The sequence below is a fragment of the Ictidomys tridecemlineatus genome, chromosome 12 (genome assembly GCF_052094955.1).
Source record: "Ictidomys tridecemlineatus isolate mIctTri1 chromosome 12, mIctTri1.hap1, whole genome shotgun sequence".
Taxonomy (NCBI): Eukaryota; Metazoa; Chordata; class Mammalia; order Rodentia; family Sciuridae; genus Ictidomys; species Ictidomys tridecemlineatus.
Genome location: NC_135488.1, coordinates 1,303,922 through 1,330,405, shown reverse-complemented (window position 1 = coordinate 1,330,405; position 26,484 = coordinate 1,303,922). Strand labels below are relative to the sequence as shown.

The following is a 26,484-nucleotide window of genomic DNA, read 5'->3' as shown; positions in this document are numbered from 1 at the left end:
GGGGGCTCCCCACCTCTCTGCTAAAGGAAGCTTGGTGACGTGTGGGTGTGGGAAAGTAGGTAGGGTTGACATGAGCCTGCGATCTCAAGGTGGCCTCCAGTGGCCATCCCCGGGATCCTTAGGCTGATGTCCCATTATGGGATCAGCAGATAACACCGGCAATGCCTTAAATTAAAGGTTTTTCAAGCTATCACATCTCTCTTTGCTTAATCTATTTACTGGGGGCTTAATTTACAGTGCTCAAGGTAGCTGTATAAGTGAGTACTTTATGGTCAACTTCAAGATTTACAGATTTCCCCAAAATGTGGAGAGACAGACCTGGAGAGGCTTGGCCTGTAGATCCAGAGGCCTGGAGAGGTGTGGGGGAACCTCAGGTTAAAGGCACAAATGTGCAGCTGGGACCTGAAATGCTGGGCTTCATTCCAGAGGCCACTTGCCTGGTGTCAGGCTACATCTAAAACTATTTCCTGTGTGGCCTGTGTCCTTCTTTATTAATGGCAGGGCAACACAGGGCACGTGGCTCTCTGCAGGGAACTCGGGAGGCCGGAAGCTGGGATAAGAAGACTGGCCCTCTAATGGGTGTGCATTTCCCACCCTCTCTCCTAGCCTCTCTCTGAGCTGGGAGAGTTTCTCAGGTGACATAGGTGACCTATTCTTCCTGTAGCAAAACCCAGGACTGTGCGGGTGCAGAGTGTGCAGACTTGGTCACCCATGTCATGAAGTTAAGAATGGCTACGTGAAATGGGCCAGATGGTCCTGTTACATTGTGAGCGTGTGTCACTGTGTATTAACAGCCCACTGTCATGTAATCACAGTGCACCAGGTGACAAAGGCACTGGCATGCAGAGGGCAGAGGTGTCTCCCACAGGGCCACGAGAAATGCCTGCTGTGGGATGGCCAGAACTAGAGGGGACCTCGGGAAGCTCAGGCCCCTCGTCTGAAAGGTGGGAGTCTGGAGTTTGGAGTGATGAGGACCAGCCCACGGAGCTGGTTCCTGAACCCAAGTCTCCCCACTGGGGTAGGTATGGTTCCAGTGCATATCAGGGCTTCCTGTGCCAGGTGTGGCCCTGCTCCATGGCAAGGTGTCGGAGGTGGAGATCCAGGACTGTGGCCTGCAGTGGGGCCCATGGGCAGAGTTGGATGAGGTCTTCAGGTTGCCAGGCTCCAGTGCCCAAGATGAAGCTGTGGCTTCAAGGGACCAGGGAGTGTGCACACACCCTCAGGGAACCCTCCCTGTGCCTCTCCCTGTGGCTCCTGGGCTGCCTCCGGAGGCCACCACAGCCAGGTGGGTGTAGCCTGTAATTCTAGCAAGTTAGAAGGTTGAGGCATGAGGATCCCAATTTTGAGGCCAACCTGTCTCAAAATAAAAAAGAAAAATAAATAATAGTGTTTGGGCTGTAGCTCCATGATAGAGCTCCCTGGGTTCAACCCCCAGTGCCCCAAACCAAACCAACCACAACAAACCAAAAAGGCCACCCCAGAGGTGAGCTCGAACCTGAACTGAACTCTGAGCCCAAATAAGTGTCTTTTCATTGTACCTCTCCTGTGGGGGTCTAGCACTGTCAGCCGGAGCACTGAGACCCCTGACCTGCTCTCTCTGCCCTGCCAGCCTGGTGACCGTTGTGTGCCACACCTGCTTCAAGAGGCAGGAGAAGCTGCACCGCTGTGGGCAGTGCAAGTTTGCCCACTACTGCGACCGCACCTGCCAGAAGGACGCCTGGCTGGACCACAAGAAGGAGTGCTCGGCCCTCAAGAGACACGGGAAGGCACCCAACGAGAACATCAGGTCAGGCCCTGCAGACCAGGAGGGATGTCCAGGGCCCTGGGCGGCTCACTCCTCCCATTCCCCCCACCCAGCTAAGAGGGAGGCCGGGGAGTCCACAGTGCACACAGGCAGGCTCTGCAGGCCTTCCAGGGCCCTGTATGCAACAGCTGACCTGCCAGGGTTGAGACATGGAGATTTCCACACTCAGAAAAAACACGGTTTTGGCTTCTCTAGAAACAAAGGCAGGAGCTGGGATCTGACAATCGGTGGGACAGAAGAGTACTGTCCACTTACAGTGGTCTCCCAGTCACCCGGCTGCCCCGGCCTGCGTGCTCTAGGCATCCTCATCCCTGCACATGGGGCCTGGCGCGCATCAGCCGTGGCTGAATGAACGCAGCATGACAGTGACCGTGACTGGGAGCGCGGCCTGCCTAACGCTGCCCTCCCGCAGGTTGGCTGCACGCATCATGTGGCGGGTGGAGAGAGAGGGCAGTGGGCTCACCGAGGGCTGCTTGGTGTCGGTGGACGACCTGCAGAACCACGTGGAACACTTTGGGGAGGAGGAGCAGAAGGAGCTGCGGGTGGACGTGGACACATTCCTGCAGTACTGGCCGCCCCAGAGCCAAACTTTCAGCATGCAGTACATCTCCCACATCTTCGGAGTGGTACGGCCTCCCCTCCGCCCTCCACTCCCCTCTGCCCTCCCCCGCCCCTCTGCGCTGCCCTCCCCCCCCCCCCCCCCCCCGCGTCTTCTCCTCCCTCCTTCCCTTCCTGGCTTTGGGTGGGTGGGCGCCTACTGCTGAGGGGTCCTGATGAGGACGCCCATGGCCTTGGCCAGTGGCTCCATTGCCATAATATGGTGCCCAGTCCAAGTAGCCTGAGCCTGGTGGAGAGCCCCCTGCTCACCATGCAGCAGGAGAGTCTGCTGTTTCCGGTTCGCAGCCCAGGGACAGGCCTCTAAATAGCCCCATTTGAAACTAGAAACCCTGGAGTGTTATTCCTAGTAAAGAGGGGAGACGGGGTCAGAGGGGGTTGTCCAGCCAAGACGCTTCCAGAAGGTGCTGGTGCAGAATCAGGAGGGCATCAGGGGACGGAGGAGCATAGAGGCTTTAGATGAGACCTGGCTCTGACCCTCCCTGGCTTTGCTTGCTCTGGGATCTGTCCCGCCCTGACTGAAGCTGCCATCCCGTCCACACACTATTTCTGCATCATTTCTGAATGACAACTTATCTTCCTGCTTATCAGCACTTGCTAAACTTTCTTCAGTCTGAAATGAAAACAAAGACCTGATCCCCATCCCTCCCTGCCCACCAGTCACCTTGGAAATAAAGCCCTTCCTCTCTCCAGGTCTGCAGGGCAGGACTGAGGGGGCACTGGAGCAGTGGGTCCTTGTACAGCCAGGGAAATTGGGCTTGTGGAGGGGGCAACCCAGCCAGGGGAGCCACCAGGTCCAGGAGGTAGGGGCAGGGTCTGTGGATCAGGAGCTCCTTGGCCAGTGGGCCGCGCCTCTCCCATGGTGCTGGTGATGAGGATGAGGAGGGGGTCCGTGGAATAGCAACAAGAAGGTCACACTCGATGCCTCTCCAGGCCTGACCATGGAGAGAGGGGTGGGGACTTATTTTAAGGGACTGGCTCAGGCAACTCTGCCCAGGGGATGCTGGACACACAGGGAAGAGCTGGGCTTGAGCCAAAGGCAGTCTGTCCCTCCAGTCCCTCTTGCTCAGGGGGACATCAGTCTCTCCTGTGTCAAGGTCTCCCGCTGATCGGGACCCACCTGCAAAGCGGTGGCCACTCTGCTTTGCTCCAAGTTCACTCGTTTAAAAGTTAATCTCATCTAAAAAACAACTCTACAGAAACACACATACTAAGATTTGACCAAATTAAGTACCTGGGTACCATGGCCCAGCCATGCTGACCCATAAAGGTAGACATCATGGCCTCCTCCCAGATAGTGTCATGAATCTTTACCTCATGAGGTGAGGGCCTCGTTTATAGAACAGAGAACCCAGGCTCAGAGAGGTCATGGGACCTCTGAAGGCACAGTTGCTGCTCAAGGAAGGTCTGGAAGCAGCTTGTCTGGTGCCAGGGCATCTGTCCTTACTTCTGGTAGCCCTGCGGTGAGCTGCTGTGACAGACCCACCCTGGGCATCCCTAGGGGTCTGAGGATGAGAGCCACGGTCCTATAACTACCAGAGCCCAGAGCTGAGAGGATCCTTAGGGTTCCTTTAGTCCATTTGACTCAACCTACAGATGGGACACCAGAGCTCAGAGAGGAAAGAAGTGTGCCCGGTGCTCATGGGTGTGCCCATGTCTGAGGAGAGTTGTGGGAAGGTGGCCTTCTCCAGTACCAACTGCCAGGCCGGGGCACACGGGCGTGCTGTTTCCATTATCCAGACACAGTCACTGACACACTCCAGGTGTGTGCTCTTACACGTGTCTCGTGCTCTGAGAGCAACTGTTTGGAACCTGTTTCTAGAAAGAATGACTTTAAGGAAAAGAAAATCAATTGACTGCCACATCTGTAGTAGCAACTTGATTTGCCTTGTGTTTCAGAGACACGTTAAATATGGCCCTCTTCTGATTTTTCAAATTTGTGAACAGGAAATACAAACCGGGACTCAGAGGCTGAGACAGGAGGATGGCAAGTTGGAGAAACCCTGTTTCACAATTAAAAAGGGCTGGGGCTGCAGCTCAGTGGTCGAACACCCCAGGTTCAATCCCAGTACTGGAAAAAAACAAGAAATAACTATATGCCAGATTAAAAAATAGTCCAAGAGCGTTGTCAATTTAATGCCGTGGCAGCTACGGGAACTGTGAGAAGGCAGGCAAAGGAAGGAGGAGAGAGACAGGCAAGGGCATGGGCTGTGTGCTCCTACACGAGGGTACAGAGCGTGCCCAGGGGGACTCACGTGAGCCCAGCCAGGGACCTGGCATTTCCATCTTGAGCCCTTTTAGAATAGAACCTGGGCCAAGGTGGGGTGCTGATGCAATCATCAAGGTGCTGATGCACTTTTGCCAAGATGGGGCTCCGGGTTGCTCTCCCCTGTGGGTCATCTGGAGTGACGCAGAGCAGGGGCATCCCCTAGGCTCCCTGGCTTCAGGCTCCCTTGCAGCTGGGTGGCCTTCGCCTTGCGGGTGTCCCTGACAGCCCTTTGGTCTCTTTCTCTGGTAGATCAACTGCAATGGGTTTACTCTCAGCGATCAGAGAGGCCTGCAGGCTGTGGGCGTGGGCATCTTCCCCAACCTGGGGCTGGTTAACCACGACTGCTGGCCCAACTGCACCGTCATATTCAACAATGGCAGGTGAGTCCAGCTGACAGGGCATGCGGGGACAGGAGGCCTCCCGTGTCTGTTGACTTCACTTAACCAGAGTGGGCCTTCCACCTTGAACTGCGGTGGAAGTCCCCTGTGCACCCAGTTGGAACCTCCCACAGATGAGCTGCGGCTGGGAAGGGTGGTGAGGAGAGAGCAGAGTGCCGTGGGTCACTTCCAAGGCCTGGCGTGTTTCTCGAGGCTGCCTGGCATGTTAGATGAGCCTCTAGCGTCTGTTTTAAAATGTGAAGCTGGAATCATCTCTCTGAGGTCATGCAGAATTCAGGTTGAGGGAGGCTGCAGGAACACACCCTAAAGCTTCTAGCATTAAGCGCATTTTCCCAGTGATTCCCCAGAAGCCAGAAACAGTAGACTCTGGGTCCCGCTGAGAGCTAGGCCTCGCCATCAACGTGGCAAGGACCTGATTTCCCTCTTCCTGCCCGTTTCCGATGTCAGTTTCTAATGGAATTGAGAAAGACCTTAAGATGGGAAAGTTTATTTTGGATCTTGATGATACTATTTTCCCAGCATCTGTATTTGTCCTCCCAAGCCTCTTGGGGGTCACTGCCTGGACCTCCTGCAATCTCCTGAGAGGGCCAGATTTCCAGTCCGGCCTGGCTGGCAAGGAGATCACACTCAGCCATGTGCAGGGCTGATTCCCTAGGCCCTTCCCTAAGCTATGGCGACCCGGGACTCTGCCGGTCACTCTGCACAATGGCCAAGGAACCTGGGAACCTTCCTCTGTCCTCTCGGCTTCTGCTCTGGCTTCCCTGTGTCTACTAATTCTGAGAAGCCATGTTTGTCTGGGCTGCTTGGCTTCTGTGTGAGAAGACGTCTTTGCGTTCACTGCCTGGCCACCTGCCATCTAGAGAGACCCCTGGGCCTGGCATTGGGTCCTGATTCCAGCTCTGACCAGTTTTACCTACTAGCTGCGTGAGTGGACCACATCTTAGCACTGGACTTCAAATGCATTCTCAGGACACCCCCTGCCAGGTGGCAGGTGAGACCCGGAGGCCCAGGGAAGGAAGCAAGCTATGCAGGGCCAAGAGCCTTCTACCCCCAGACCTCCTCACTCCAAAACCAGGGCACTGTCCACCAGGCCAGCCGCATCCTGCCCTGGGGCCGGCTGGAAGGGCTAGGATGTAGGCTGCTGTGACAGTGAGTGGCACCTTGCCAACTAGGCAGGCCGGCTAGTGGTATTGACTTCACCTGGTGTCTGTGACAGTTGTGGGGCACCTTGCCCACTGGGCAGGTCAGCCAGTGGTATTGACTCCACCTGGTGTCTGTTTTGTCTTTCAGCCATGAGGCAGTGAAGTCCATGTTTCACACCCAGATGAGGTGGGTCAGCCCTTCCATGACCCCTGCTCCTCTGACCCATCTGCCTCCTTTGCCTGGTGTGCTGGGCCCACCCCGCCCGAGACTCCATGTCTGCTGTCCATCCGAGTGTCCTCTGCACGCCAGCGCCCATCCTCCTTGCATGGCGTATTGTTAATGCTTTTGAACTGGGCATCTGCTGCTCACCCACCTCTTCCTCTCTGTCTGCTCTCTCTCTCTCTCCTGGCCACCAAGCATGAGTCCTTCTAGTCCACATCTTAGCCCAAACCTACGTCTTCCCCCTACACCCTGTTCGCCACAAGACGGGGGCTGTGGATCCACTGACCTGCTAAAGGACCCAGTTTGTTTATAACCCCAACTTCTCGCCCAGACTGGTTTCTGAAAATAGCATCCACAACTGTGAAAATTCTGATCAATAGTCATTCATAGTATTCTGTTTATAGTTTCTGGCCAACTCTGTGAATTCGAAGTTTAGGTTAAATTTTGCTTTTTCTTTTTCTTAATGATGATCAAATAGCTCCAGAGGGGTCTTTGGGTTGGGCTGTGCTTGGGACCCTTTAAGTGGTCTTTGGGGATGAGGGCTAGGAGAGCTTGGGGCACCTGATTTGTTGCTGTGCCTCACATGAGACTCTGGATGCGCCACACCATCTCCTGGCTTTGGGTTCCACATCAAGGGAGCAAAGGTGAGGAGGACAGTGTCTCTGGGGACCTCTGGCTCTGGCTCTGTTCCTAAGCTCTGCAAAAAAATGCTTTAAATAAGTGGCTGCTTGTCACTCAGCTAGCTGGGTGATAGATGGCAGAGTGCTGAAGTACAAGGGACCTGGGTCCCGCCAGGGCAGGGACAAGTCCAGGGCAGCGGCCGCAGGAAGGGCAGTGCCACACCCCTCACTGCTTCTTCGGCAGTGCTTACTTCAATTCCCGTTTGCCCCCAGCCACCAATTCCACGTACAGATGTCCCTCGCTTACAGTGGCTTGGCACAAAGATTTTTTTTGACGTCCTGGTAGTGCAGAAGTACACCCATGTGGTCATCCTGTCACCCACCGGCAGCACAGTAGTCAAGACATCAGGTGCACAGTGACATCAGTGGGCACAGATGACCTCGCCCACTGCAGGCTTGCCCATGTTTTGGGCATATTGAAGGCAGCCGGGCCAGGCTATGGTGTGGGGCAGGTCAGGGGACTGCACATGTCTTTTGAGGGTTGGGACACTTTATTACTTTCACGCTCCCCAGCAGGGGCAAGCCCACCTGTGTTTTGTCCTGTGATATTTTCAGTTACCCATGGGTTTACTGGGACATGAGCCCTGGAAATTAGGGCTCACCTGTAACATCAGACTGGGAGAAGATGTGTGTGTTTTTTGGTATTTAAGTGATACGAAATTAATTTGGTTTTGAAAACTCTTAAACACCATTAAACCATCTGAGCCACAGATCACTGTTGGATTTCAATCTGTCACCATGGCGAGCTGCCTCTGGGAAAGGAACCGTCGGAACAGAGTGGGTCTTCCTCTCCCGGGACAGGACACCAATGATCCACCCTACACCCTGGCCCTCGAGTGGCTCACCTGGGACAATTTGCCTGGTAGTGGAGTCCTAAAACCCAGGGCAGAGGGCCATCTCATGTCCCAGGCAACTGTGCTGGCCGTGAGGCATCCTGGAAACCTCATGTGAGCAGCACCAGGGACACCAAGGGCACCCGACTCTAATCTCTGCCACCCCTGTGCTCTGCGACCTGGGAGGAGGCTACTTGCTTTCTTGGTTTGTGTCCTCGTTTCAGAGACATGGGGCCCTGCAGCTCGGCATGTTAGGATTCTCAGCAGATCTGTGAGCACTACTCACCTTCTGTACCACCTGCCTTTCATTGCCTCTGCTGAGAACTGGGCTGGGAAGAAAGGAAAGCAGGAATAGGGGGTGGCATCGGGGCTTTCCCAGGCTGCCTCATCTGCTCTTACCCACATGAGTGCATTTTGGGGCGTGTTGGTGTAGTCCACTTTGGGGAGAGGTTTTCACCTTAAGTGGTGACCTCAGGTGCCAGGCGGGCATGTCTCTGCCACTCACCTTGGAAGACATGGAAGGGGCTGCTTTGCCCGGAACCCCTCCAGGTGCTGGAGTCCCGCCCTGCCTTTCACACAGCACCTAACAGCCTTTCTGGGTGATAAAGCCATGCCCACCTCTGCAGTGCCTGTCCCCAGCCCTCTGCATCCTGTCCCTTGCTCTCTGGATGGTGGTTTTCCCCTGGGCCGTGAGGCCCTGGACTGGGCTTGGGATCTAGCTTGCCCGTCTCACACTTCTCTGTAACCATCTGACCTTGTGGTGTTGGGGGTGGGTGGTGGAGTGGGTGGAGCCCCCAGCCTGCCTGTCGGATCCGCTGGGTGTCAGTTCTGCAGAGGGCTTTCACCTTGAGCACCTTTCATATTGTTGCTCAGCGGGTGGGTCATGCTGTGGGTACTGGAGGGTCAGGTCTGGGGGGAAGGAAATCTACCTACTGTTGCCAGTCTGCCATGTCTCCCAGGAAACGGTGAAGGCAGTGATGAGCAGGCTGCAGACCCAGCCTTTGTTTGTCTACCTCCAGTGACAGTGGTGGGCATGAGTCCCCCACAGGGGGGGCCTGAACATTGAACCAAAGCTGAAGGTCCTGAGGCTTAAAGTCAGACACAGAGTGTGCCAGGGTTGTGGGTAACAGAATGTATTTGTCTTTGAAAGTGTCTCCAGAAATCACTTCTAGGCCTTTTTTTCTTGGGGTTTGCCTCCTTGTTTCTCCCTTCCCTTGTCACAGATAACCAGTAACTAAGTGCACACAGGTGGCTGCAGAAATGGCTGCTGTGTATGGTTTTATGGCCCAGCCCAGCCCTCTACTGGGAGCCTATGGGAACCTATTCCAGGGCAATCGGCTGAATGGAGCAGATTTGACCATTATAATACTGAGTGACCTAGCAACTATGTGTGGGGTCACGTTCCCCCTCCTGGGGGGAATGGGTGCTTTCTCGGGGTGCTAGTGGAGATGCAGTCTCTGGGACTAAGAGAGCACGATCCTCTGTGGGTGGCCTGGTTCTCCTGATTCCTGCCCCTCTATCCTGCTCTAGGATCGAGCTGCGGGCCCTGGGCAAGATCTCGGAGGGAGAGGAGCTGACGGTGTCCTACATCGACTTCCTCAATGTCAGCGAGGAGCGCAGGCAGCAGCTGAAGCAGCAGTACTACTTCGACTGCACCTGTGAGCACTGCCAGAAAGGGCTGAAGGATGACCTCTTCCTGGGAGTGAAGGAAGACCCCAAGGTACACGCAGCCCACCGCTGGGCCCAGGCCACTGCCCCTGGGGCCAGGCCAGGGCGGCTCTCACAGCCAGTAGAGGTCCCCATGGGCCCGGGGAGGTGGCAAGGGGTGGTAGGGCCCAGCTGTCCCTACCAGGGAGTTTGGGGGAGTCACTCAGTCTTCCCACCTGCGAAACAGGAATGAAGGCCCCGCTGCAAGGGTCGTCTTGAGGATGAACCAAGGTACTGTAGGAAAGGGAGCAGAGGCACTCCGTGCATCTCCCACCCCCATGTGGGTGAAATACCCCTGAGTCTCTCAGACATGGAGGTCTAAGGAGCAAAGAGATTTGTTACTGGGTTATCCCAGAAAAATTTCTGGTCTCACGGATGACAACATGGAGAGGGGGCAGGCTTGCGGAGGGGCCTCTGAAGCTCAGCTGCACCAGGAGGGAGCTGAGTGTACAGGTGTCGGAATAGCAGGGCAAAGCCACGCACCAAAAACGACAGTGACGTTGTCTGGCTCTATGGTCAAGCAGGAAGGGCTGGGTCCTGAGTCTAGTGGGAAGAGTATCTTCAAGGCCTGCTCTGCCTTTGTAAGAGGTGTAGGGAAGGTCCCTGAAGGGGAGCTGGCCCAAGGTCTCAGAGACCCAGGAAGGAAGAAAGATGTAGGTGGCGGCCCTGTTGAGAACACTGAATATTGAATAAAACCCAAATAATCACAGACAGAGAGTCAAAGGAGAAAATACCCTGAACCCACTAAGATGAATGAGCCAGATGTTTATGTGCAGATGTGGAATGAGCTGTGTTTTTTAAAGGGCAAGAATCAGGGTCCAAGCAATGCTGTGCAGGCTAGTTTGCTGCAGCTGCTTATAACAAAATGCCCCTAACTAGCCCTGTTGATCCCAGGGGTGCTTTACCACTGAGCCACATCTCCTTTTTCTATATTTATTTAGAGAGTTGAGTTGCTAAGTGCCTTGCAAAGTTCCTGAGGCTGGCTTTGAAATCACGATCCACCCCTCTCCCCTGGCCCCTCCCCTGGCTCCTTTGCTTATCTTGGGCCCCTCTCCCCTGGCCCTGCCCCTCTTCCCTGGGGGGGTGTTCCTTTCCTTCTCTCTGGCTCCTCCCCTTTACTTGGCTCCTCCCCTTTTCCCTCCCCCTCCCCCTTCATTTAGTACCTTCTCTTCCTCCTTTGGACTTTGACAAATTCAGTGGTTTTTTTCCTTCCAAATTATGGTGTCCTCATGTGATATGGCTTCTTGATTATGGTACTTTCATGCCTCAAATACCAAAAACGTCTTTGGATAGGTTTTGGCGGGATTAATGCGGTAAGCCAAGTGGGTCTTGGTTTCAGATGTAGCTGGCAAAAATCCTTTCTGACGTCCTCTGGTCAGGATGCCAACCTTGGCCAGATGCTGGGAGGTTTGAATGGGTAGAAGCATAGGATCCCCCTTAACGACCCCCGGTGAACTGGAGTCCAAAGCTGCAGGCTCAGTCCTCGCCCCAGGCTGCCTCCAGAACGTTTGGAGCATGCCAGTGAAGGTGGTGTAGTGGATGAGTGGCCAATGTTTTGGGTGATAGATCAGAATCCAAAATGCAGAGAACACCCGACAGGGACCAGCGCCAGGCTCTGCTCCTGGCCACAGCCCATGGGGAGCCCGGACTAGGGATCACTAGCTGGCAGAAAGCAAGGCAGAGAAGCTGCAGGAATCCTGATGGAGCCTCAGGACCCAGAGTTTAGAACCAGGAAGGCACTGATCTCGGTGGCCTCACCTACCTCCACTGGCAGCCATCAACAGAGTGGGCTCTCCCTGCAGGGGGCCTCCAACTCCACATCCCTCTTTTCTAGCCTTCTCAGGAAGCTGTGAAGGAGATGATACAATTCTCCAAGGACACGTTGGAAAAAATACACAAGGCTCGCTCCGAGGGTCTGTACCATGAGGTGAGAGGCCATTGCTCTAGGGCTGGGCTGGGGAGGAGTGGGGAAGGGCTGCTCTTCTGCAGATGTCCCTTGATTGAGACCAGGGCTTTTCTTGCTCCTAACCCTTTAGTACCTGCTAGGGGTGTGTTCTCAGAGACCCTTCAGCTCAAGGGAACTGGGTCTGAGCAGAGCAGGGGCAGCTTGACAGATGTGTCTGGGGCTGTAGGACAGCTCAGGGCCATTGGAGGTGGGATGGTGATGATAGTTGGACTCATGGGAATGGCCTCTTGCTCTGAGAAATTGAGTGCTTGAATGGCCACAGTTTCTAGTCTCCGCCAACCAAAATTCAGTTGTGCCTCTGGAGGCACCGGGGGCTCTCACTAGAGAGGGGGCTGTACACTAGAATCACCTTCAAAAAGTCCTGATGCCCAGACCCTGGCCCAGGACAATTTCAGCAGAATCTCTGGGAGTGAGACCCAGACAGTAAGATTTTCCAAGTTCTCCAGCGATTTCAACATGCACCTGAAGCTGAGGCCCATGGCCCAACACTGGGCTGCGGTGAAGTGGCTTTGAATTATCCTGGGCAGCTGAGTCTCACCCCCTGAGATGCCAGTCATCCAGTCTGCAGCATAACAGAGACCAGGGTCAGGATGTTCTCCCGAGCTCATTAAGCCACCAGGGTGTGTGGGCAGGTTTGTGTGGCACTAGGGCGCAGTACCGTGGGGGTGGGTTCTCTTCCTTCTCCCTCCTCTCCTCCTCGGCCTCTGCTAACTCAGTCATTGCATGTGCAGAGCCCTCCCTGGGGTGACCAACACGACACTGTCCTTGCCTCCCTGGAATCCTGTCGGGTGGGGAGAGTCGATGCCCAGTGTTGCGCACAGCTTGGGAAGCCGCGTCAGGGCATGAGCCGGGAGTGGGCAGCAGGCGGGTTCTCTTTTCCTGGATTCTCTTCTCCTCTTCATTTCTTCTTTGTCTTCATTCAAACTTGGCAGAGCCAACTTCAGGCTGCCCACTGCCCCTCGGATTGGAGAGGGTTTCCTGCAGGACGGGCTGGTCGCAGCTCCCCGTTGCCACCCCACAATCATTTGCTCCCAGGCTCTGGGGAAGCCTCAGAGCTCGGCTAGTTTTGAAATGGAGAGAACTGGTGGCCCTTCCCCATGAGAGCAGCCAGGGAGGAGGAGGATAATGACAACCTAATCGAGAGATCCTCTGGGTTTGTGAGGTGCAGTCTCAGCTTGTGTCTATGCATGAGCTGTGGGAAAGCCTGCCCCCACCAAGGCAGCGTCCTCCCAGCGGGTCTCCAGCCTCCCGGGAACCACCTTCTCTGCCCATCATCTTGTACGTATCTATCAACTTGCTCAGCCTCACTGGGCAGAAGGACCCCCAGCGCCTCCCACAAACTGCATATCCCACATCTCTCTCCCAGATATTTGGTATCAATTAGTCTGGGGTAGAGTCTTTTTTTTGGGGGGGGGCATCAGCATTTTAAAAAAGCTTTCCAGATATTCCAAAGTACAACCCATGTGGAGAATCACAAGAAGGGTCGCAAAGATGGAGCTCAACTGCTTGGTTCGAATCTTTGATCTCACTACCTGTGTGACTTTGACAAAGTACTTACCTTCTCTGTGCTTCAGTTTTTTCCTCTAGTAAATTGGGAATACTGGTAGTACCCATGTCATTGCACTGCTGTGGGGCAAATCTGTCATGGACCTGTCACCTGTCTGTATTTGTACATGTGCACATATTTGCACGTGTATGTCTATGTATGCACATGTATACATGTATATACACACATACGTACACAGCTTTCACAGCTCTCTGCTGCCCACAGATTTAAAAGCTGCCCACTCCCTCTGTCATTGGTGTGTCCTGTGGTTACAGTCTCATCCCCATATCTTAGCCCAGTCACAAATTTGGCTGCCTCACTTCTGTCAGCAGCTTCCCCAGCCTTAAAAGAGATCCGGGGTCCTCGGGAGGCTCCGGTTACGGGGTATTGGTGACGGTGGCCCGTGTCTCGCTCCAGGTGGTGAGGCTGTGCCGAGAAGCTCTGCAGAAGCAGGAGCCAGTGTTCGCTGATACCAACCTCTACACACTGCGGCTGCTGAGTGTCGTCTCTGAGGTCCTCTCCTACCTCCAGGCCTTCGACGAGGCCTCCCACTATGCCAGGCGGATGGTGGACGGCTACATGTAGGTGACCATCGCCGACCCAGGACGGTCTCCTGAGACCTCCTCCAAATGGCACACAGGGCGCAGGTGCTGCACCTCCTTACCCACAGCCTCTGTGGGCCACCCACATCTCCTTCCCTCCAGCCTTTCTACATGGGCTCCAAGCAGTAGTGACCACCCTTCACCTCCGTGTCCCCATGAGCCGGTGGGTTTGCATTTCTGGACAAACGAGAAAGTCTTCCAGAGGAGGCCGCCTGTTAGACACGCCGCCCACTGCCCAGTGGGCAGGAGGGAGCCTCCCAGAGGAGCACAACCACCAGCTGTCCTGAGAAGGACGCTCTAGTTATTCATGTCACTTCCTAGGAGGGCCTGAGTGCCCCCAAGGGCCCCAGCTCCCCCGTTCTAGCTCAGAGTGCCATCCTGGGCCTTCTCATGGGGATGTGGCTCGGGGGCTCAGGCCGGAGTCCCAGCTCCCACAGCTCCCTGTACCCCTCAGTCCTGCCCAGCTGACCAGGGAGGCCTCACAGACTTGCAGGAGGGGCAGACAGGCCTGAGCACTGAAGGTTCTTTCTGAGCCACTAGGAGACGGGTGGGAGTGGGAGGGCTTGGGGTCATGTCTTGTTATCTTCTGTCCCCCTGCAGGAAGCTCTACCACCCCAACAATGCCCAACTGGGCATGGCCGTGATGAGGGCAGGCCTGACCAACTGGCACGCTGGTCACATCGAGGTGGGGCACGGGATGATCTGCAAAGCCTACGCCATCCTCCTGGTGACTCACGGGCCCTCCCACCCTATCACCAAAGACCTGGAGGCAAGTAGTGCCTGAGGGCTGGGCCTCGGCCTCTGAGCTCCCTGAGGGGGAAAGGCCTAGTTCTGGTGGACCTGGCCCTAGGGGAGTCCTGATATCTGGAGGGACCAGAAAGGGAGGGTGCAGAAATGCTTTGTCACCCCCTTGTTTCATATCCAGGAACCCCAGGGCCCTGGGAGGGGGCTCTGTCTGTAGTGACTGAGGGGTGATGGCAAGGCTGAAGCCTGAGTACTGGGCCTGTGATGGCCGCGGCTGGACTGAGAAGCCGGACCGTGGTGTGTGCACAGCCATTTACACATGGAGCTTGGAACTCGCCTCTGGAGTCCAACTCCGGGGCGGAATCCGAGCCTCTGCTCTCTCCAGCTGTGTTCCTCCACACAGTGATGGCAGTGACACCTGGCCGGCTCCACCTCTGTGTGGTAGGGACCAGGACGGTGTCATGGTATGGGTTCAGCAAGTCAGTGCTTAAAGGCCCAAGGGATGAGGGGCGCAGTTTTACTATCTGCTGTTTCCCTGCTGTTTATTTGAGTGACAGGACTGTCCTCAGGTGACTTCGTCCAGGGGAAGCAGGTATACTTCATGTCTTCACACTGTGACCTCAAGTGTTGCAGAGTGGCCTTGACACTAGGACTAGTGTGGCCTCAGGTGGGGTGTCCCTGACTTCTCAGACCCCCAGATCCTCATCTATAAGAGACAGGATATGCTAGCTCTGAACATGGATTCAGGGACCAAGCGACAGCAGGGAGCGGAGGTGACTAGCTGTCTGTCCAGACACTAAGCTTGTCCAGGCAGAGTCTCCGTCAGTCTGATTCACTGTGGTTTCCAGTGAAACCACAGATGTCCTGACACATGGAGGGACAGGGCTTTCTCGTGTGCCATACTCCATGATCTTCCAAACCTACTATAAGGCACAAAGGGATCTCATCTGTGTCCTGGACAAGATTGAGGGCTGAAGTGGTTGTGTCACTTGCCTGAGGTCTCACAGCATAAGTGAGGGACCCAAGTCTGGGTCCCCACTTGACAGGTCCTGAGGGCAAACATTCTCTGGTGGAAACAGTCCCTTCGACTACTCCCTTGGGGCCACACTGCCTCCCACACTAACTGCCCACTGCTGAGGTGGAGGGCAGAGCTCCCTCAAGTGTCCTGGGCCGTCCCCACCGTTCACTGTGGTTATGTCCCCCAGGCCATGCGGGTGCAGACGGAGATGGAGCTGCGCATGTTCCGTCAGAACGAGTTCATGTACCACAAGATGCGAGAAGCAGCCCTGAACAACCAGCCCATGCAGGTCATGGCCGAGCCCAGCGCGGAGCCAGCCCCGGCTCTGTTCCACAAGAAGCCCTGAGGACTTGGGGCGGGGGCAGCCCACGGGGAGGGGCTCTGGTGGCAGCAGGTCTCTTGGTGAGCAAGCTCAGCCTCGTGGGGACGTCCTGCCCTGTGTTCACCTTGTCATTCGGGCTCAGTTCAGCTTGTCCAGTGAGTTTGACACTGTCTCCCAGCCCGACGCCTGTAGGTACTCGCTGGTGCTGGGCCCTAGCGTCTGGTAATGGAGCCCCCAGTGTAGGAGGGAGACAAATGTAAGTGATCGATTAAAGCCCAGTGTCATCCCGAACGCAGTGGTGAACCATGTGGAGAGGGGTGCAGGGGAGGGGTGTGTCTGGTGTGTGTGGGGGGTGCCATGGGGCCATGGTGCCAGGCTGAGGGTGGCAGGCGCCTGGAGTCTCCTGGCTGCTCACCTATTTGTACAAGTGTCTCTGGGGCTGCTGGTTTCCCTGGAGCTGGAATCGTCAGCATTTGGCGACTCAGGTGAGTGCTGTCTGACTTCTTCAGGTTGGTGGGATTTTGAGGAATGGCTGTTAGGCCCTTTAGGACCCACTCAGAGACTTGAAGCCCATTCAGAAGGGGACACATGCAGAAAGAGGCAGGGCCTTGCCCAAGCCACCTAAGATCTCAATTCTGGGTCTGGGTTCCAAGTGTAATTTTAGAAATAATTCTAGACATACAGAGAGAATATCTCCCCACCTTAGCACCCTAGTGCCTCCTTGTTATGTGGGAGCTGCTGAGACAATACCTGGATTTTTCTCACCATTGACCTAGTAGGACTGAAGAAGCCTTCCCAGGGTGCACCAGGGAGAGAAGGGAGGAGACACGCACCCGATGGCCCTGGGTCCAGCAGAGGTGTACCTGGGGGTTTGGCTCCATGTGCCTGGGTGGTCTTTCTCAGCTCAGACTCCTTCATTGTCCCAAGAGGCTCCGTCAGAGGGCGGAGTAATTACTTCCCTTGCTGAATTTCTTTTTCTGTCCGTGGGGTTCTTGCTCTTCTTACCAGAAAGAACACCTGTGCACCTCTTCAGAGGTGTGACCAGTGTGTCCTGATTTCCTGGGAGACTCTTGTTATTTCCATCAAAAAGTGTAGGTCTTGAGAATTGTCTTATTCCAAGAATGGCCTATTATCTTCTGAGACTTCAAATTTCTCACCAGTGTTTTCTGAGACCCCGGAACAAACTCCTTCAGTTAGGGATGTCCCCCAAGACTTCTATGCAACCTTGGGCTACTACCACTGACCTCAGAACTCCACCCACCTTCGTGGAGTCAAGTAAGCTCCGCAAGCTCCGTGTTTTCCTCCATCCCTGCTCCTCCAGCTCCAGAATGACCCACTGCCTCCCTCTGAACTTCATCTAGTGGCTGAAAACTCTGCAAAAGGCCATTCTTTGCAGAATATTAGTCCCTGACATTTGGCTCTTCTTCAAGGACACTCTCTTCTCTGGAAGATTCTATAGGAAGACTGGCAGTTCTTTCAATCACAATTCTGCAGACCAGGAGGCCTCGCTCCACTGGCACATTCGAATGACTCGTCTTCCTCCTGGATGGAAACCTCCCCAGCCCTCTTCCTTTCTGGGCCATGTTTTCTGCCCACCCACTGGTTGTCTCCCATGTCTGGGATCATTTTTTTCCTCCCCGTCTTCCTGAAGCTGTTGTCTTGGTGAATTCTGTGTGTCTGTGATCCTCCTTCCCTCTCTCCTCCAGAGCTAGACTGCTCCTGTGCCCTGGAGCCCTGGTCTTCCTGTGACCCTGGGATCTGCTCCATGCTGGTTCCCCTCCCTCCAGGGTTCTACCACTCTTCACCACTGCCCATCTTCAGATCAGGACTCTTGGACCTCCAAGACCCTTGGTCTCCATGGCGAGGGTTCTTTTAGTTGTAGTCTCATCGGCTTTTCCTCCCTCTGCATTTCTGTGGAGCCCACTGCAGCCTGGCCCCACCCTGCCCTCCACTACCCCTGCCCCTCCACTCCCCCTGCCCCTCTACTGAAATGGCTCTCGCCCACGCTAGCGTTTGCTGTTGGGGCCTCGGATGAGTGGACTTCTCTTCACCCACTCCACTCCCTGACTGTGACTGACGTGACTGTTCCTTGGAAGGAGCCTCTGACGCTGTTTCTCCACCTGTCCCCAGGTGTGGCATTGCAGGAGGTGGTTCAGCCCTCTGTCCGCCCTCTTCTCTCCCCACAAACTCCCTGCCTGTGCTCCAGCAGGTCCTCTGGTGAAGGGCTGCCTGGAGGATGATGCTCTGTTCCCTGACCTTGAGCTCCAGCTCCACTGCCCCCCTAGAATACCCCCCCCAGGCATTGCCTCCCCTCTGATTGTGAACTCCTGGAGGGTGGGGCTGTTCTCGCCCAGAACCTGGCCCAGGTTCCTGGAGCAGGACAGGTGCCCGGGAAATGTATATGATGGATGGATGAATTTGCTAATTACCGAGCACGAGACACTAAAGTGTGCACTTTGAGTTTTTGTGTTACAGCAATCGACAAAGCCCTTTATGTTTCCAAGCAAACAGGTGTGGCTTCTAAGGACCTCGGAGCAGTGATGATGGATAATTTTTGCCGCCCCAAACAGTCATCACTAGCGACTCCTGACTGTTGAGCACTTGAGTCTGACTCAGACTGAATCTTTTATTTTATTTAATTTCCGTTTATGTTTGAATAGTCAAAGCAATCAGTGGCTGCTGTGCTAGATTGTGCAATTTTAGAGGAGTAATTAAGGATAGGTTCCCCCCACCCCCTGCTCTCAGTACTAGGGATTTAACCCAGGGGTGCTTTACCACTGAGCCACATCACCAACCCTTTTTAAAAAATTTTTATCTTGAGACAGGGTTTCACTAAGTTGCTTAGTGCCTTGCTAAACTATTGAGGCTGGCCTCGAACTTTTGATCCTCCTGTCTCAGCTCCCAAGCCATGGAATTACAAGGGTGGGCCACCACTTCTGGCTCAGAGTAGTTTTTAAAGCCAGACTTCCTTCTACTCCCCACCCCATGAATCATTTCCTCTAACCCAATCCGTGTTTTGAAAAGGGAAAGCGCGCTTCTGGGTGGACTGCTGCAGGTGTAGACCGCATCGCACCTGCAGGCACCTGGCGCGGCACCTGCGGTGAGCGCCCCCTGTCGGCGGGAGGACCGCAGCGTAGGCAAGGGGCCCGAGAGGTCAGGCAAAAACAGCCCACCTTACCCACAGCTGTTGAGCCAATTTGTGTAAAGCAGATTTCCAGCCCAGGGTCTTCTGGGAATCTGTAAAAACCAAAATTCGCTTCTAAAATTAAATCTCCTTTTCAGTCCAAGGCATAATAGCGATCTTCCCCCAAATGAGTTCCCAGGGAGGAGCCTCCTAGGAGCCAGGGAATTTTGTGTAGTCCTGGAGGCTTGCTCAGGGTACTTGGCTACTCTCTCTTCCTGCAGCTGGAGATCCAGAACCTCAGTGCCACCGCCCCTTGGGGCTGTGGATGAACCTCTTCTCTCAGCTTCTGTGTCTACTCTCAGAGGTTAACTCCTGTGGCTGCACAGTTGCTGCTAATGCTCTTACCAAACTCAGCGACATTGCCAGAGGAATCCAATGGCAACAGTGACGTGCTTTACTCTGATGACCTTTGGTGTGCACCAATTCATGGGCTTCTTGCAAAAGCTCTAGAGAAGGTCTCCTGCTGCCCATTTCACAGTGAGAATACCAAGGTCCAAAGCCATGGAGCAATTAGCTACAGTTACATCTTCAAGTGCAGAATTTTTCCTTAAGACATATGCTTGTTAAGTTCATTGCCCTCTAAAAAATGGTTCCACAAAATCATTTACTTGCAAAAGATTCATATAATGTAAATCATGCAAAAAGCTTTTGACTTTCAATTTTGTTCCACCCTAGAGGTCATGGCTTTTATCCAGCTGTTCCAACCAATTAGAGGTTTCCCGTATTCACCTATAGCTTCCTTTCATGTTTTAGCAAAATTTACAGGAATGATATTGTCAACATTGTTACAAAACTAGGTTTTTAAACAATGTGCTTTATCTTAAGGGACATTTCTATGCTGTACATGTAGACCTACCTTGTGCATTTAATGTATTGTGGGTTATTTCAGGGCATGCCTGGACCACAGTTCTGTTCTTATTTAGCAGTGAGCATTTATTTACAACTTTAGGTTTCTGCATCTGTGTGTCTCTTCATGCCTGTGTATAGCACGTGTGTAGGAAGCCCTAGGACAGTGGCCTTGCAAGGTTTTAGGGATCACATTATTTTCAGTGTGATCAGGGATACTGTCAAGTGGCTCTGTATGGGCCTCACAGTGTTCACCTGCCATCGAAGGCAGGGCCTGTGCCCAAGTGCTTACATAGCTTGGGTGTTTCTTTTTACTATTGACTTTTATTTGGGTACCTCCTCCATAGTTACTATGGAAACAGATGTATTTCATGTGTGAGCAGCCTATTCACGTCCTCGACCCACCTCCCCATTGACTTGCAGGTCTGGTTGATCTCATGAGTAGAGCTGTCCTGTGCTGCCCAGTGCTTCTGCCCCTATCCCTTCAGGGAGCCACCCTCAGGACAAGCCCACTACACACCCTCTTTCTCCAGCTCCTTGCTGGCTGGGAAGGGCTGTGCCAGGGCCATCCTACAGATGGAGCACACCTGGAGTTCCTGTCAGGGACACCGGAGAGGGCAGGCTGAGGTCTTCAGTGCAGGGTGAGACCTGCCCTCCGGTCCTGAGCTGGTGGGGTGGAACCTGGGGATCATGATCGTAGGTGGCTCATAGGTGGTTCATGGGTGACTAGGAGTCATCCAGACGATCAAGAAGAAAAATCATTTTTAAAACAAACTTCACTTTATTACATTAATTTTACACAGTAAAAGAATATAAAATGCAGACTTGTCTAGATTCTCTTGCTGATTCTCTTGAAGACAATGTCACCCACAGTCATGGTCTGAAAGCCAGAAAAAGAAAACATGAATTGTTCACCTGATGTTAAATTGTAACAAAACAAAACAAAAACCAAGTTCCCAAAATAGCCTAGGATATGCGACATGTGAAACAAACAACTCAAAGATCCTGCTGTTTTCTGTGGGACCGAAGGAAGCACTGGCAGTTTGTCCTAAAACCCTGTGCCAGCCTTCATCACTTCCTTTTTGGTGTGGATATCTGTCCTGCCATTTACTGAATTATCTTGTACATCGATGGCTGTTATAGCAAGACCACCCAAACCAGCCTAATCCAATCCAATTTCTCAAGGTTTCATTGAGCACCTATTATGCACCAAACACATGCTCTGAGTGTCAAGGACACATGTACACAGACACATGGAGCAACTGGCCAGGAGCACGGTGGCCCTCACCACTTTCCGCCCAGGGCTGAGTGGGGCAGTGACAGTGAGGTCTGTGTTATGAAAGGATGTGCCCTCCGCCCTGTGGGCACTCTGGAACGTGACAGCGGTGGTGACCTAGCAGGTGATGAAAGGAGCTCCTGAACTTGGGCAGCAGGGAGGGGCTGCTGCTGAATGAATGGGAGCCCTGGAAGGATGGCCCTGGACAGGTTAGCCTGACTAGTGAGTCCCTTGTCCTGCCTCCCCTCAGGAGACCCGAGGATGAGGCCAGACAGAGATTGCTGGCCGGGGCTCAGTCCTGGCGGCTCAGCTCCACTGCCCTGCTCTGCCCTGCAAGTCCTGCTTGAGGGCTGTGGCTCTTGGGTGGGGACAGCCTCCTGGGTAGCCTCCTTCTGCAGCTTCTTGAGCCTCGTGCTGGGGGCAACACTGCAGAGCCATAGGCAGATGCAGCCTGTGCTGGGGAGGCTGGCTAACGCCAGGTACTGGGGTGCTGCACCCCTGAGGGCACCGCCCATCAGCTGCATCAACTCGCCCCAGGGCTTTTGGGTTAGTGCTGGCAGGAGGCAGGGCTGCTGCTCTGAACCTCCGAGAGGCCATAAAACAGGAAAGGCAATGAAGAAGCCTAACTCGGCCACAGCCTCGTGGTGTGTGGCTACTGTTTCCTTGGGAAGGGTGGCTCCAGGAGCCCAGAGGCCAGCAGAGGGACACCCGCAGACTGGCTGCATTTCCTCCCAGCGGGGACAGGAGGAGGTGAGCTGTACCAGTGGCTGCTCATCCCTGTACCTCTGTCCCCAGCTCCTCCCTCACGCCAAAGGTTTGGGTGTTCAGGCACCAGTTCAGCGACCACTGCCCCTAGCTCCATGCTGCTGCGGCTCCCCATCTAGAAACGCTGCTGTTGAGCCTGTGCGTGAACCACCCGTGCGTAAGGGCTCCCCCAGGAGTGGAAGGTGACACTGACAGCAGCAGCACACTTGGAGACTTGGGGCCGGGCCGGCAGGGTGGGGGACCCTGAGCAGATCTTCACCCCCACCTCTCCTCTCCCAGCACTGGGAGCCGAAGCCCCGAGCACCAACTCACACTGGTGATGATGTCACCGTTGAGTTCAGTCACAGACTTGATGTTTTTGATAGTTGTCACCAGCTTGTTGTCACCTTCCATGTTGACCACTGTCTGCAGGAGACGGAGAGGGCCTGTGAGGAGGGGTCTGGGAGTGGGCAAGACCCTTGCCATGAGCCTGGCTCCCCTGCACAGGGTCAGCTTCCAAACACCCAAACTCCCGGCCCTGTGCTCCCAGCGGCCTCTCGGGCTCCAAGGAGTGAGGTGCACTTCAGAAGGAGAGAGGAGCCAGCACCGTGCGGCTAGAAGTGCATTCTGTGGCATTGACCCAGAAAGACCCCAGGACCTAAGTGTTCCCAAACACAAATGCTAGGATAGAATTAACTAAGGTCCCAATTCTCCAAGCTGGTGGAAGGAGGCCAAATTCACAGCGCTGGCCAGCTGAGAGAACACGTGGCTTGCTTTGGCGTGTACCCATCCTTCCAGAACATTCCTCTTTTCTTCTGCAGCCCTCCTTCCGAGCCTTAGGCATGCCGGAAGAGGTAACACAGAAACCCAGCCAGGAGCAGAAGATGCTGGCTAAGGTGAAGCTCTGGCCTCAAAGCGTTCCAATGGAAAAGCCTGTGGGGACCCTGTGGGCCTGCAGCTCCGGAGTCCCCTCCTGGCTCACACATCACGTCTGCAGGGCAGAGGTGGAGGCAGCTGGGAGAGGCACAGGGACACTTGGGAGCAGAGGAGACAGGCTCGGTGGCTCTGGCTCCACTGGGTGCACATGGTCCTGTGGGGCACCTCAGAGGCCCATGGAGATGGCGCCATAGGACAGGCACCACGGCATGCACACGGCCCTGCCCAGCTCCCGTCGCACCCCAGGTTGGCAGCCTATGTCATGTGGGAGCCAAGGTCGGGCAAAGCCGGGCCTGCGCTCCTGCCGAGGCTTGTGGTCCTGTGCTGCCGGCACCTCTGGAGACCTTCCCCACACCCTCTGCTCTGGGCTCATCAAGGGCCTCACTGATGCCTGCTGGGCGCCTCCGAGGCTCTCGAGAGCCAGGGGTGTTGGGCCCGGAGAACGAGAACCTCAGAGTCATGCTCTGAGCGGGCTTCCAATGTGGCCGAGCACTGGGATGGGCCAGGGAATATGAAATGGGCTTCCCCAGGGCCATCTGCTACCCTCCCCTCATGGGGTGCCCGCAGTGGGAACCAGGAGGCTCAGGCAGGAAGCCTCGGAGACAGAGGTGGCTGCAGGGGTGACTCTTACCTTGACCTTCTCCCCAGTCATGGTCTCCAGCTCGCACTCCTCCCCCAGGGTGAACTCATTCTGGATCACCTTGGAGCCGGTGGTGATGGTGAGCTTGAAGTGCTTCCCGTTCTGCACCACCTCCGACACCCCCTTGAGGTCCTTCCCCTTCTGGATGAGGTCATCAGGCAGACCTGGGGAACCAGGAGGCTTAGAAACGGCAGGGTGGAGTGCAAAGCTGGGCAGAGAGAGACTGACATGGGGCCAGGACAGTGCTGACCCCCGCAGCCTGAGAGCATGGCGCTTTGGCCTCCAAAGGGAAGGTGGGTGGTGCCGGGCCTGCGGCCATCTTGCCAGTTCATTCATAGAGGATGCTCCTGTGCCTGGAACCTTCCTTCTGCGGCTCCCTGCCTCCCACTCACGGCCACTCCCCCTTCACTGGGCTCTTGGAGTGTACACAGCCAACCCTCCACACCCCGAGGCACCAGAGCCTCTGTTCTCCAGACCAAGTCACTCCTGAGGTGGCGGGGGCTATGGACACCCAGGCCAGACCAGGCACAGTTGGGCAGCGTGGGCAAAGCTGTTCCTTATAGAGTTGGGTGCGGGGCACCTCCTGCAGCAGGGTGGCACTCCTGGTATGGGTGGGCATTTGGACACACAGGTGTGGGACCTGCTGCAGATGGGGGCTCTGGGGGTTCCTGGAGGCCTCCTTTCCTGTCCCTCCCCCAGCACCCTCCCCCTTCCTGCTGCACCCTCCTCTCCAGGCTACCCCCGCCAAGCAGGCGTCCTCCCCAGGCCCTGGTGGCACCTGCTCATCTTCCAAGGCTCAGCCTCCCTCCACACCCTCCTGGACCTGGGGAGGCCAAGGGGTTAACGCAGGCCTCTGGGCCCAGAACCTACTTCCATTCCCACCCAAACCCTTCCCACCATGTGACCCTGGCCACAACTACCCAGCCTTTCTCAGCCTCAGTTGCCTCCTCTGTGAAATGGGGAACTCACTGTGCCCATCTCAGCAGTTTGTGAGATTGGTGGGGCATTGAGGATCCTGGCTAGGCACGGTGCCCTACACAGCAGGGGGCACCTGCTCACATTCATCTCTGCTCTCTAAACTGCGCCCTGGAAATGTGGCTCATTGTCATCTGACTCCTTGATTATCTGTCCAGCACAGAGCTTGATATGTGGCTGGCCTGGAACCAAGGCTGGCATGAAGGGATGAAGGGATGGCTGGGTGGCTGGGTGGGTGGGTAGGTAGATGCATGGATAGGTGGATGGATGGGTGCATGGGTGGGTGGGTGGGTGGGTAGATGGGTGGGTGAGTAGGTGGATGGGTGAATGAGTAGATGGATGGATGAGTGGGTGGATGGGTGGGTGGGTGGGTGGATGGATGGGTGGTTGGGTGGGTGGGTGGATGGATGGGTGGTTGGTTGGGTGGGTGGGTAGATGGGTGGATGAGTAGGTGGATGGGTGGATGGGTAGATGGATGGGTGGATAGATGGATGGATGGACAGGCTCACACAGTGAAGTTCCAGAGAACATGAGCTTCAGTCCAGATCAGCTCTCTTTTAACTGGCCGTGGGTGGCCTTGTCCAGGGAGTCACAGTGCAAATGGCAAAAGATCGCAAAAGACCACTGATTGACCCTAGTCCAGTGTGCCTCAGCCTCTCCCCCATCTCAGCCTCAGGCCCTGGAGCCACCCCAGCAGGGCCAGACTCACCACCCGTCCAGCACTCACCAATTGCCTTCATGAAGGGCTCGAAGTTCTCCTGGCTCTGCAGCTGGTACTTGCCGGAGAAGTTCATGGTGGCGGCGAAGCTCCCTGTGCCCACTGACACTGCTGGCTGGGCTGCTCACTGCTGCAGCTTTATAGGGGCTTCTTCCCTTTCAAATATCGGCCATAGGTCAGTAGCTGTCGATTTCTTTATGGCCAGGTTCAAACATTAACTTCCGAGAGCAATGGTCAACGATAAAATCCAGGATGGGCACATCAGAGGTTTTCCCTACTCAGCAAACAACGATGATGCCAATCGGGGCAAGCCCGAGAGCCCTGCAGCCTCTCAATTGAGTGCCCACCCCTAATGGAGTGTGCATGCATGCACACTGTGTACAGGTGTGTGTGCACGTGTATACACACACAGGGTGAGTGCGCATCTGTACGTGTGCACGTTTGTATGTGTACTGTACACACGTGGGTGAGTGAGCATCGGTACATGTGCATGTTCATATGTGTACTTCACATGTACACAACACACCCAGTTTGGGCTCAGAAACTTCCTTACTTACATGGCCTTAGGGTTGGTCCCCACTGCTGTCATTGTCACAGACTTGATGTTCACAAAACTGTCATCACCTGTCACATCTCCACAGTCCAAAGCTCTCCTGAGTGAAGTGCTGAAGTGGCCCTGGCTGCATGTGGGGCAAGCCACTCACACCCAGTGTGTGCAAATGGGGAAGCATCTCTTTGGCAGGACATGGTCAGGGAAAGGAAGAAGGAGGGCTCTGCTGACTCACCCCAACAAGGGACAAGGGACGGGTGACATGTGCGAACTTGACCCTGCACTTGCAGAGACCTGAGGCTGCTCTAGCCTATCTTGAGGTGCAGTGGATCTGTATCCCCCACTTCCACACCTGAGGGGCTCTGGATGAGCACTGCCCACTTCTCTCGATTTCCATCTGGACCAGGTGCCAGCCTCTGCATCAGCAGCAGCCCGTCCCTGTCCACCAGGCCTGTCCACCCTTGGCTGCACAAGTCATCCTGACGTGCAGCCTGAGCACGTACTCCTGTTTCAGCCTTCAGGGCTGCGCGTCACTCAGAGGCCACAGGCTCTGGGCATCTGGAGGGTGCTGGTGCCTGTGTCCCAGCCAGACGACCCTCCAGCAGCGCTGTCCTTTGCCAGCATGAGCTCTGGTTTCTACCTGGGAAGTGATTGCCCTGCTCCACTTCTAGCAGGGTTCCCAGCCCCGAGTCACCTTGCTGCCCTTTCCCCTCTTTCTCTGCGGGCCACAGTCACAGGCAGGTGCT

The 26,484-nt window shown here is 55.1% G+C and overlaps 2 protein-coding genes across 4 annotated transcripts in view; one reads left to right on the top strand and one right to left on the bottom strand.

Moving 5' to 3' along the window:
- Smyd1 (SET and MYND domain containing 1) overlaps positions 1-16,160 on the top strand; it is a 33,310-nt gene extending 17,150 nt beyond the window's left edge. For 2 of the 3 annotated variants that reach the window (XM_078027919.1, XM_078027918.1), the window contains exons 3-11: positions 1,610-1,786; positions 2,217-2,430; positions 4,938-5,068; positions 6,377-6,415; positions 9,495-9,684; positions 11,506-11,598; positions 13,601-13,764; positions 14,386-14,554; positions 15,735-16,160. In XM_078027919.1, coding sequence (XP_077884045.1) covers positions 1,610-1,786; positions 2,217-2,430; positions 4,938-5,068; positions 6,377-6,415; positions 9,495-9,684; positions 11,506-11,598; positions 13,601-13,764; positions 14,386-14,554; positions 15,735-15,893 — 1,336 coding nt within the window. In that variant the 3' untranslated portion in view covers positions 15,894-16,160. The remainder of the gene's footprint in view (positions 1-1,609; positions 1,787-2,216; positions 2,431-4,937; positions 5,069-6,376; positions 6,416-9,494; positions 9,685-11,505; positions 11,599-13,600; positions 13,765-14,385; positions 14,555-15,734) is intronic. The other variant, XM_078027920.1, reaches the window with a different exon arrangement.
- Positions 16,161-20,657: 4,497 nt separating this feature from the next.
- Fabp1 (fatty acid binding protein 1) lies at positions 20,658-25,355 on the bottom strand. Its single transcript, XM_005338431.4, has 4 exons — positions 25,198-25,355; positions 23,487-23,659; positions 22,253-22,345; positions 20,658-20,779 (listed from the first exon to the last, which is right to left on the bottom strand). Exons 1-4 carry the CDS (start codon positions 25,262-25,264, stop codon positions 20,729-20,731), a joined length of 384 nt encoding a protein of 127 aa, XP_005338488.1. The 5' UTR covers positions 25,265-25,355; the 3' UTR covers positions 20,658-20,728.
- Positions 25,356-26,484: the final 1,129 nt, after the last annotated feature.

Excerpts from the sequence above, each read along its gene's own strand:
- Fabp1 (XM_005338431.4), bottom strand. The coding sequence starts at position 25,264 with ATGAACTTCTCCGGCAAGTACCAGCTGCAGAGCCAGGAGAACTTCGAG. Across the intron at positions 22,346-23,486 it reads TGACTGGGGAGAAGGTCAAG|ACAGTGGTCAACATGGAAGG; the intron begins GTAAGAGTCACC and ends CGTCTCCTGCAG. Across the intron at positions 20,780-22,252 it reads ACGGTGACATCATCACCAGT|ACCATGACTGTGGGTGACAT; the intron begins GTGAGTTGGTGC and ends TCTGGCTTTCAG.